The 11,983-nt window shown below is 37.9% G+C and overlaps 1 protein-coding gene across 1 annotated transcript; it reads left to right on the top strand.

Moving 5' to 3' along the window:
• Positions 1 to 260: 260 nt before the first annotated feature.
• LOC125323502 (nephrocan-like) lies at positions 261 to 10,020 on the top strand. The gene is made up of 3 exons (XM_048298535.1): positions 261 to 469; positions 5,361 to 6,262; positions 9,478 to 10,020. The coding sequence occupies exons 1-3, from the start codon at positions 284 to 286 to the stop codon at positions 9,923 to 9,925; spliced, it is 1,536 nt and encodes a 511-aa protein (XP_048154492.1). The 5' UTR covers positions 261 to 283; the 3' UTR covers positions 9,926 to 10,020.
• Positions 10,021 to 11,983: the final 1,963 nt, after the last annotated feature.

Genomic DNA, 11,983 nt, shown 5'->3' on the forward strand with positions numbered 1-11,983 from the left:
ATAATATGGATGTTTGCAGATTAGCTGTCAGGTAATAAATAACACTAATTTCACATACCTACAAATGTAAAGGCACCTTATCACTGTTTAAGTTTCTCGCTCTTTGTAATGCCTGCAAACATTTTAACCCAGGCAAATTAGGGTATTGTTTTTGCTGTTTTTTCACTGGGATAAAATACACAGTCATAATATCCTTTTATCAAATTTCATGGTATAAAAGGCCCGTGGTGCTTAATTCAAGCTGTATGTTGTCAATGCAATTCCAGAATTCCTGTTTTGGAAGATGTATTTATCTTACCTTTTAGTCGTCTCGTCTTTTCACAGTGCTCTAAGTACCACTTGCCCAAGAAGATGCAGCTGTGACCCTGCCCAGTCAGTGCAATGCTACAGAGCTACAGAGATCCCCAGAGAGATTCCTTTTACCACCAGGAGACTCTACATCAGCCATAGCAAAATTAAACAACTCCAGGTAAGAAAATCCAGAAAAAGTACTTTTTGTAGTGCACTGTAACTTAAAGTTGGACTTCCCAGATGGTGGTGGTGTCTAGTGAGGAGAGAATCTTATTCCATGTTCTAAAAACTGATGAAGTGCTGCCAGATCTGGTTTTATTTTTACTCACTCTTTAAGGATATGTAAATATATTCCTGTAGTGTTTTCACATTCCTGCAGTCTCCAAGCACTAGTTCATGCTGTCACAATGATATTTTGTATGAAACTCAAAAAAAATAGTGCTTTACACCTAGCAGCCAAAGGCTGACTTCTTTTATATATGGTCAAATAACCATTGACTTTCAGAGTAAGTTGTTAAAAGCTTTTGCTATTTTTGACACAATAGAACACTTTTTCACACTAAAATGAAAGGTTTTATGTCATTAGTAAAATTTCCCTAATGAATGAAATTGAAGCTCTTTTCCCCCTCTGGAGCTGCAAGTGTTAGGTACAACTGCGATTAGAAATGGCAGAGGAAGTAAGTTTGAGTCTAAAGCAAGCATGAGATGTTTCTATAAAAGCAATGCCAGGCCTATTTAATAACTCCCAAAAAATGAGAGCAGCTTCTAACCAAAGCTGCCAGCTATTTGTGCTATTGAAAAAGTTTATTTGGGGTTTCCTGAGGCATCACTGGTTTGCATTATTAAAGGCAATCATTTTGCACTGCACTCTGGAATGGTACTTCTTTGTTTCTTACCCTGAAATACCTTTATTTAATAAATTCATCTTGTATAGATGGGCACAAGGGAAATATAACCAGCTGTACTACACATGCTTACTGTGTATCAATTTACTACAAATAATAAGAAATGTGCACTTCAAATGAGATACATTTTATCTTACGAAGAATTTAACTGCTCTGAAACGCATCTTTGATTTCGCTCTCAGGACTACATAAAACAGGCTGGAAGGCAGCTTAGAGCAGCATCTGGAATACCTGTTGCCCACTGAGAAATAGTCAGTGATTGTACAGTTTATCTCTGAGAAAGAGTTTACTCTTTTAGCAGCTACTAATATCTCTGGTTTTCTTGTTTTATCTCACATACCCAGAAGAGCCAAACATTGGTGTGATTTAGCTATATTCTAGGCAAACAAAAGATTTGTCAAATGAATTCTGTATTAGGAAATACATTTTCTGTGCAAATTCTTCCTTCCTCCTCCCCACTATTTTCTTTCCAAGACAAGTAAGATGAAACATTTTCCCTTTCTTAGGCTAGTTGTCCATACCTGTCAGCAACTCCTCAGTTACAAGTAAAGTGGCCTTTAGGTTCTGACTAGAGCAAAAGACAAGTGTCATAAAGCATTTAAATGCTGGATATAAGTGAATGAAGTGGTGGGATAAATTCAAAACCAATGGTGTGGGAAACAATCTAAAAAGAGAGTTTTTCACTTTATACATTAATTCCACTGGCTGTGAGTCTGTCTTACTGCTACTACTGACTTTGCACTGAAAGGAAAAAAGTCCTTTCACGCTATGTCTCTGTAGTTATGCAGGCTGTTTCCTTGAGATTATACTGGGTCTTTGGGTATATTTTTTTACTTTTTTTCCCCATGAAACAAATTATACTTCTGAGGTCTTGACATCATAAATACCTGTGCTTAATTTTACACACCTGAGCAATTCCACTGGCACATATTATAGTGCTTGGGGAAACATGTCAGCTTGTAAAATACATGTCTGCAAGCACTGAAAGAACTCTATAGGACTTTAGGGTTTTGGTGTGGGATTCTTGTTTGTTTGGCTGGTTCGATTTGGGGGTTTTTTATTTGCTTAGTTTTTAAAATTCCTTTATTTACCTACTCATAGAGTACTTTCCTAAAGAAGTTGAATGGAAGCCTAGACTTCCCACAGCTGACCTCCAAGAAACTTTTATGTGTAAGCATTCACAAATACTGTAGTTTGGCAATTAGGTGCCTCAGAAGAATAAAAAAATATTGTTTCAATTACTTCTGCACCTTAATTTGCATTGATTATTATTAAAATTGTGAAGAAATAATAATTTTAAAGGAATATATGTTTGTATACTAAATCAGTCTGTTTTAAAGAAAAAAAGAAAAAAAAGGATTTTTTTTTTTTTTTACACAGGTCAGTTTTGTATTTGTTTTAACAGAGTTGATCAGCATTGAAAACAGTTGCTGGGATTTTTGCTTTTGGTAATTTTACAACCCAGGGTTTGCTATAAAAAGACTTTATAAACAAAGTCATAGACAAAACTAGATTAATTTTAGCATCTTTTTTTCAGTATTTTCTGCTTCCTCCTTGATTTGAAGATCAATGATAACCTGTTTACTCTCACTTTAAGATTTAGTTTATTTCTAACTATATTAGTAAGTGGGGTTTTATCTGTTAAAAGAAAATCATCTACTTTGCCCCCAGGATAGGGGACTGTTCTTAAAAAACTGCTTATAACAAATCCCAGGTCACACACAGCAACTTGAAAAGCAAAAAAAAGAAAAAGTCATTAAAATGACAAATTCCTTAAAATGTTTGTATTAAAATAACAGCATATTAGATCCACTTTCAGTAGATCAATGTTTTAAAATATAAAACTATAATAGTATCACTTTACAGGCAATCCAGTTAGAGAATAAAACACCACTTCCTAGCAAAAAAAAAGGAGCTGGTGGGCTTTCAAATATGTCTTAATTCATGTTAGAAAGACTGGGTAGTTTGTAAAAGCATGGATAAATGTTTAAGTCTCAAAACAGCACGGTCACAGAGCTTAGCAAAGCATACCAAATAGGTGGAAAAGAGAAATTATAATAATCCACATTAAGAAGTCTAACATCATTACAGAGTAAATGTGTATACATTGACCTTCAAGTAGCACTCTGTCACTTAATAAGATGAAAATTAAGCCTCTTAGAGACATACAGAAATCAACTGAGGAAAAGCAGAAAATATTGCTTTTGAATTTACAGGAGAAAATGTGTTGAATTGTGAAGGTTCATAATTGTTTCAATTTCCATAAGATGGTTTTATAATTACATGTGATTATGTTTTTGTGCTCTTGACCAATGTGGCTCTTTCCTATGTACAAGATCACCTTCCTAATCATGACCAAAACTGGACATCAGCAGTTCTGATATTGCTATATGGCTATATATGCACAAAACACTGCATTACAGAAAAAAAAATATATAATTTAGACAACTTTGTTATTTACTGTTGAGAATATAAGGGTTTTTAATGGGGGTACATTCCCTCTTTGAATTTAAATATAATTGATAGAGAAACCTGCTTCAATAGAGGTTCCATATCTATACTCTCTCACTAATTGCATCAAATTTTGCAATTCAGAAATTGCTTTGCAAGACAGAATAAAATTAATCTGAAAGATAAACTAAGGATACCACAGCAAAATGAAATCCGACTTGTCTTTCACAGCTGTGCAGGTTTTAATTTTAACAGAAATTAAAATGCAGTCTGTAGCTAAGATAAAGAGATACAGCCCAAAAATATGCAAGAGTTGGACAAATGAAGCTGTAAGACATCTTTTAACAGTCAGCTTTATGAACTGATTTCACTTACACAAGTATGATAGCCAAATGTACCCAACCAGGATTATAGAATAAAATTACTACCCAGCACCTGTACTGCAAAAGGACTTGTACTGCCCTCCATGCAGATTCCTGACTGGGATGAGGGGTTATGCTGTACAATAGGCTTTATAGCTTCCCCCAATGAGAGTAAAATACCATGCTCTGGGGGAAATAGCATAAAGAATATAGTGTTACTTTAGTGTCTCTTACTGGCATGGTACTCCTGAGACCTGTAGTGAGATGTTTTTGGACATGGGAAGGGAAAACAGGTGAGGACACTCCTTCGCACTATTCCTGTGCAGAACACCTGCTCATCTTGGTTTTTTGGGGGGATTCCCATATAAATGTTTTTTTAAGACTCAGTCACTGAGGTCAGTGGGAAGTATATCTGGCAATTTCAGAAAACCAGTTTTAACAACTGGTGTGCTTGGAGAGCTCTCTGGCTCACCCTCACTGCATGCTTCCTCCTATCTCAGCTCAGAGAAAGCTGCCAGATTCACTTAGGTTTGCTGCTTTAACTTGAGACAAAAGATGGCAAGCTTTGCAAACAAGCACGTTCCAACAGAGCAGAAAAATAATGAAACAATTGTGTGCCTCTTGATATTAGCCATAGTCAACATTTAAGTACCATTTACCACTGCAAAGCATCTGTTTATTACCAACTAATAAAAACTAAGTTTCTGTAAAAACAATCTGTTCCACAGAGGTGATTTTTCAGGCCAGGTTGATCTGACACTTTTGGTTTGGTAATCTTAATAGGTGAGGCTTTTATTTTAAAAAAGAAGGAGGTAGTGGGGTAGAGAAAAGTGTCGGTGTCAGATTTTAGTTTTCTGCCAACACAGGAGCAAGAGGTAAAGATATCCATGTGTACTCCCTCTGGGGAATACATGCTGCAGTGACAGTACTGCTGATATATGGAAATGGCTGTATCATGAGCTCAAAACTGCTCTAGCAAGCACCACTGAGCACAATGAACATTAACAACCATCTACTCTCTGCAAAGATTTCTGCCACTGGGGATATTAGTGTTCCATTTTATATAGGCTATCCACCAGGAGGAAATAAAAGGAATATTCCTTCTTCAAATGTATGTGGTTGTGCAAAACCTGACACAGCACAGACTTAAACCACAAAATTCTAGAAATGTAAGTAAATACTGGCAAGCCACAGGTACTTATAGTAATAACTCTACCATTACCACTTAGTTTCTCATTCTAAATACATTGTTTTTCAGTATATACTAGCAATTGTCCAAGCATCCAGAAGGAGTAACCAGTGAAGATATCTATAAATGTACTGTCATATTAATTTTTTTTTCCTCTTTAAGTTTACTGACTTCAGGAGAATGACAGTCCTTGAAGAGCTGGTCCTGTCATGCAGTGGCACAGAATCAATAGAAAACAACACTTTCAAAGCTCTGAGTACCTTGAAGTCCCTGGAACTCTGCAAAAATCAGCTAAAGCAAATACCCACCTTTCTCCCATCTGGCCTCGAAATTTTAAAGCTCGCTGATAACTCCATAAGTGCTCTGCATGCATCTGATTTGGCAGGTTTGATGAAACTAAGGGTGCTTGATCTTCGGAACAACTTGATTGCAACTCTGCCTCTGAGTGCATTTTCTTCCCTTTACAATTTACAAAGTCTGATCCTGGATGGCAACAACATGGAATCTGTGTCTGCACCACTCAGGCTTCCTAGGCTGAAGTATCTGAGCATGGCTGATAATAAACTGAATATGCTCCCAGCCAACTTCTTTGCATCTTTCCAAAGTCTACATTTTCTCAGCTTAAGTGGTAACTTTCTGACAAAAGTGCCTCTTGACCTACCTAAATCCCTGCTGTCACTAAAATTAGAGAAAAACCAACTTAAAATGGTGAGACTTCAAGATGTGAAACACCTAGAAAACCTGTCTGAGTTCCTTCTGTCAGAAAATCAACTGATGTCAATAGATGGTGCCCAGCTTCTTCCTAACTTAACAACACTGGAGCTCTCTAAGAACCAGCTCCACACCGTGCCCCTCAGGCTGCCTGGCAGGCTGCAGAAACTCGACTGCAGCAATAACCTGATTCAGACGGTGACAGCGCAGGACTTTCAAGGACTTCAAGACCTGAAGCACTTGTTTCTTGACAACAACGCTGTCAGCACGTTTGAGGCGGGAGCTCTCCAGCAGTGTGCGCAGCTTTCCAATCTGGCTCTGGAACAGAATCTCCTCAGCTCTATTCCGCTGAGGCAAGTGAATCTCAGGACAGCTGGTTCCAAGGTGTCATCTCTCCTTCCCTGCAGTATGAGAACGAGAGCCAAAAATTGGTATTCAGACCCAGTCATGGTAGAAGTCTGTCCATACCATAAACCCACTGCCGTAACTAGCACTAATTAGCACTCCTGTTAACAGTCTCAGAGTAGAAGTAGAGCTGCTCTCATTACATCTGTGGCCCCCAATGAATCTGCTCATTTTGCATCTCTCCCTGCCCCGAGACCATTTTTTTTAATTAGCACACCAATAAGGAGAACCTGCTAGGAAAATGTAACAGACTTACTACCAAGGTTATACTGCTACTTAGATTTACCTGCCCCCACAAAAGAAAAATAATAGAGTATTTGATTAAAAGGATAGATAGCAATTTTAAAGCTGATGTTACTACCAAACCATGCCAAGTTTATTATTGTTAAAATATTAAGATTTTGGGAGCTGAGTCTGATCAAAAAGAATGCACTTTTTTAGTGATACTGGCATTCCCAGCTTCATTAAATTCACACATTACAAGGTATTTGGAATGCATATAAAGTCTCGAGCTTCAGGCTATAAGAAAAATTCCAGTCAACAGAGTACAGAAGAAACATCCCTTGGGCACACTGTGTTCATTAATGCTCTTCTTAGAGGATGTCTCACATTCATCTGAGTGCTGGAACTGGCCATTATCAGGGATGGCATATTAAGCCAAATGGTGGCTGTTCTGATATAAAGTGGCAATTTTATTATTAAAAAAATCTGTGCAATAAGATGGCATAAAAATAGTGAAGTAATTCCATTAACATCAACTTCTTTAACAAAACTGGACTGTTAGACTTTATTTTTATGGCTTGTAGATAGTTTTAACTAGCCTAAATAAATAATGCAGCAAAATTTCAATTCATTTAGCATCATGTCCTTTAGCATTTGAATCTATTTGGCAACAGCTTTATAACCAGAAAGTGATTTAGTGGTGTATAAATATTTGATTTCAGTCTAGCTTGACAGGAATGTTTAATGCTTTCTAGTTACTTTAGTATTGTCTAATCCATCTTATTTTACAACCTTCATAGTCAAGAGAATTAACAGCATGGAGTTCTCTACTAGCCTTTAAATAGTATGACTTTTAAGGAGATTTTGGGGACCTTTCATTCCAAGAGTAAATACAGATTTCCAGGGAGGGCTGTAAACATAAAAGAGGTGAAGGAAATGACAAAATATAAAATCTATATACTTAATTTAATTGTCTGATGATGACCAGGTACACATGGATATACGGAAAAAAAATTATTACTTTTGACTTTTATCTGAGAACTATGTCAGGTGTAAAAGGTTAAAAAAATATGATTGATATGCTAAAGTGAATAGGTCTTGGCAGCTTTTTGGCAGAAAAGAGGAGAAAGAAAGCTTCTTTCTCTTCTGAGAAGAAAATAATCCACAAGTCCAAGTATTTTCAGGACTTTTAGAGAAGACCTGTACTTCATGAAATCCCACAGGGTGCGGTGAAAATGCAGGGAAGAATCTGATGATATTCCTTAGAGTGGCAATAGCACAGTGTGGCTGTCATGGTCAGCTCCTGAGTGAGCATGGCTCCTCTTCCAGCTGTAGGGTCACTCATCACGTGCTCAGTTGCGTTATTTTTTCTAGATCAACACAGCCTGAAGTCAAACAATATAGCCATAAAGTTTAAGTCTAACATTAGTACAATAAGACTCTTCATAGGTTTAAGGACTTGCTGGTCAGGCTTTGGACTATAATCAGTCTGGATAAACCTCTTGGGTGATTTCCCGCTGCCTCTGACATCAGTGGCACTAGGGTTTTACCCCAGACTACCCTTCTGACATTACATATTGGGCAACTATAACTGCTGTGGTTAGCTTTCAAAACAGATTTATTGCAGTCACAAGCATTTGGTAAGGTCAGTTTTTGTGAAGTGAATCACCATTCAATACATGAAATTCTCATCTCCCCAGGAAAAACAGCACAATACAGAACTGCCCTACTCTTGACATAGTGACATTAAACTTGTCAGGTTTTCACAAATCTGGGAACCATCTTTCAGCTTGAGAGGTTCAAAGTCAGCTTCACAAAAAACAGTCAGTGAGGGTCATGATGTACCCTCTTACTGATTTTCAAAGGTATCTCATATCATTACAGTGAGATAAACTATCCCATGAGCCATTACCAGGTACCTTTGTGGTGTACTGCTTCTATTCTAGATAGATCTTGGTAGTATTATTATAATTTCCCTGAGAGCTTCAGTAAGTTTCCTTAAAATCTGTAACCTTGACTTAATTTCATCACCTTGCATGCTACCATAGTGAGGTGATTTTTAAGATACTTTCAAATTAATTTTATTAAAGATATTCCATGCCAATGCTTTTCTGTTAAGCACTTGTCACTAACTATATCAGAGGGAAATTAAAAAGTCATAAGTGAGCAAGACTTTTGAAATTAAAGTATTTTCATATAAATTTGTAATGTATATTAAAATAAGAATTATACTGACCTGTCTAGTATCATATCCAGAGATTATCAGCTTTTTCTCTTCTTCCAAATGTAACCAGTTCTAAGTCTCAAAAGTACTATTTAAAAAGACTGTCAGAAAGCACTTATATTTTCCCTGTTGCTGATTTCTTAACAGATTATCATCAGATGAACTACTGCTGTGATGATTAATTTTTGAGTCTGATGGGAGCAGGAGAACAAAATGGAAGAAAAATTATAATTCTTTATGAACTAAAAAACGTTTTTAAACAAATCATATATAGAAGTACCTGAAGGAGCAGTGTTGCCACAATTGTCTAAACTTTTGGTCTTTCATGGTGCTATAGTTTGGTCATTGGCATTGAAGAGTACAAAAAGCATTTTTAAATTTGACAGTAAATTAAACAGCTAATTTTCTCCACAGTACAGCACAGGACTGCTGTTTAATTCAACTGCATGAACAGTCAGTACATGTCAAAACTGCAGTAATTTGGGAAAACAGTTCTAGGGTGCAGACACAGTACACCTATAATGTAAAAACAAAGAACAAACAAGCAAACAAATAAACAAACCCAACCCAAACCCAATACGAACATCTTTCTTTGCAGAAGATTGCATTTTTTAGTGATAACTTTATTTTAGTACATCAGATGTGCCTGGACCAAATACCACTTACAGAAACAGTATGATGAACATAACACCTTTGTATTGTTTTATTTTTATTTAGACTTCCAGACACCCTTGCTAGATTGGATCTAAAAGGAAATGACATAGAGGATGTTGGAGAACAAGAGCTGAAGGACTTGAAACAGCTCCAGGTTTTAAATTTACGGAATAACAAGATTTCTCTCTTGGATCGCAAAGTCTTGGAGTATTTACCTCGTCTTCGTCATCTGTATTTGGATGGAAACCCTTGGAACTGCACCTGTGACCTTCTCAGAACCAGAAGAGCACTGGTGGCCAAAGGGACAGATGTCTGGGGAGGGCAGTGTGCAGCGCCAGCACAAAGCCGAGGAGAAAGTTGGATGTCTTCCAAGAAGATTCTGCAGCAGTGTGAAGACAATCTGTCTTCAATGGAAAGAGGCAAAGAAGATAGAAAGAAAATGAAACCCAATGAGGCCTCCAGTGTTGGAGTGAACACAGATGATGACTACTATGATTATGAATTAGATTAATGCCGCAGTTTATCTGTAGTGAACCTGAAAGTTGTCTAGAGCTGCCCACTGGCACCAGTGTTTCTACTGACAAGCAGTCTTCTCATCTGTCATTAGCTTTTCGTGGCCTATTTGTACTACAAGAGGTAATAGCCAGTGACAGAAGGGCTACAGTAAGGGTGCCATTGTGAAACTGAATATTGTAAAAAAAAAGAAAAAAAAAAAGATTTGATTTGTTTTTCTATGCCATTAGTACTATGTAGTTTAAGGAAAGCAAGAATACAATTACTAGCTCTTAGAAAAGCAGTCTGTAACTCTGTATGGACCTTTTATAGTAGAACATTCTGATAGTTGCATAAAACCCCTACAAATAAAATTCTGCAATACCACAAGACACCATTACTAGGAGTCTGGCATTCAATACATTTAAACTCATGGGTCTGCAGGTCGACATGCAGAGTTACACTGATGTGAGCAATTTCTTGGGATTGTTCAGAAATTCTTGCTTTTGAGAAATCGGTTTCAGTTTTCCTGAAGCATTTCCCTCTTTTATTTATTTTAGACTGTTTTAAATAACATGAGACTAAATTAGCTGATCTCCAGCAAAACACAGAAGGCTTATCTTCATCACAGCAAGTGAAATAAACAGAAGAATCAGTGTCCTGGTTAATGAGATTTAATACTAGTTCTGAAGTTAATTAATAGCAAGAAATGAAAACACTGAGGTCAAGTTGACCGGACTCTATTGCTGTAAACAAAAGAAGGGAGATTCTCAGGAAATGGATCCTGGCAAATATTAGGATAAGGTGAAGTGAGATAAAGCTTTTGTAAGAGTTTATTTTGGTATCTGAATACCTAATTTGCCACAATATAGCTCAAGATGCTGTGTATATACTTTTAGGTTAGGTGTACTTAACGTTCAAGTACACACTGCAAGTGTCCCCCTTCACTAGCTGAAACTTTCCAGACGTTTGTGCACACACACACACAAAATGACTTAATGTTATATAATTAATGCATTAACTCTGATATACACACAAATTTTATCAAGCAGTTCCCAAAGTGCTTGAAAACTAAACAAAGCTGGATTAGTGAGACCACTAAAACCAATGACTTACAAACAGTCACTTAAGTTAGTTCATGATCTCAGATGATAACTGATGAGTAATTACATCAGGAAATTACTTTTCAAAGCACTTTCTATTATTTTTTATCTTCCGTTGGCATTCAGTAACTGTGTAATCACTCACCTCCACGGAGGCTGATTTCTCAGGTGTCAGAGTGCAGCTATTTGGTTATGTCTCCTAAGCAAATGTGATTGACACATGGGTTTCTTAGGTCACCCAACACATTAAGCTATACAACCGGTATAGAGAGACCTATTATAGACTCATTTTTCTTTACATTCCCTTATCATCAGACTCTGCAGAGGAATCTGCACAGGTTGGATCAATGGGCTGACGCCAACTGTGTGAGAGTGAACAAGGCCAAGTGCCAGGCCCTGCCCTTGGGTTGCAACAACCCCTTGCAGCACTACAGGCTGGGGCAGAGTGGCTGGAAAGATGCCCAGCAGAAAAGGAGCTGGGGGTGCTGGTCAACAGGGTGTGAGCCAAAGTGTGCCCAGGTGGCCAAGAAGGCCGATGGCATCCTGGCCTGTATCAGCAACAGTGTGGCCAGAAGGACCAGGGCAGTGATTGTCCCTCTGTACTCGGCACTGGAGAGGCCACACCTTGAATGCTGGGCTCAGTTTTGGGCCCCTCACTACAAGAAAGGCATTGAGGTGCTGGAGCATGTCCAGAGAAGGGCAGTGGAGCTGGTGAAGGCCCTAGGGAATGAGTCCTGTGAGGAGCAGCTGAAGGAGCCGAGGTTCTTTAGCCCAGAGGAGGTTCCAGGGGGAGCTGATCACTCTCTTCAACTGCCTGAAAGGAGGCGGTAGCAAGACTCGGGTCAGTTTCTTCTCCCACGTGACAAGTGATAGGACCGGAGGGGATGGCCTCAGGCTGCACCAGGGGAGGTTTAAATTGGATATCGTGAGAAATTTCTTCATGGAAAGCGTTGTCAAGCATTGGCACAGACTTC

This window comes from Corvus hawaiiensis, chromosome 3, assembly GCF_020740725.1.
Source record: "Corvus hawaiiensis isolate bCorHaw1 chromosome 3, bCorHaw1.pri.cur, whole genome shotgun sequence".
Lineage (NCBI taxonomy): Eukaryota > Metazoa > Chordata > Aves > Passeriformes > Corvidae > Corvus > Corvus hawaiiensis.

Coding starts and splice junctions, on each gene's coding strand:
- LOC125323502 (XM_048298535.1), top strand. CDS start 284: ATGTATTTATCTTACCTTTTAGTCGTCTCGTCTTTTCACAGTGCTCTA. Junction 470..5,360: donor GCAAAATTAAACAACTCCAG/GTAAGAAAATCC, acceptor TTCCTCTTTAAG/TTTACTGACTTCAGGAGAAT. Junction 6,263..9,477: donor CTCAGCTCTATTCCGCTGAG/GCAAGTGAATCT, acceptor ATTTTTATTTAG/ACTTCCAGACACCCTTGCTA.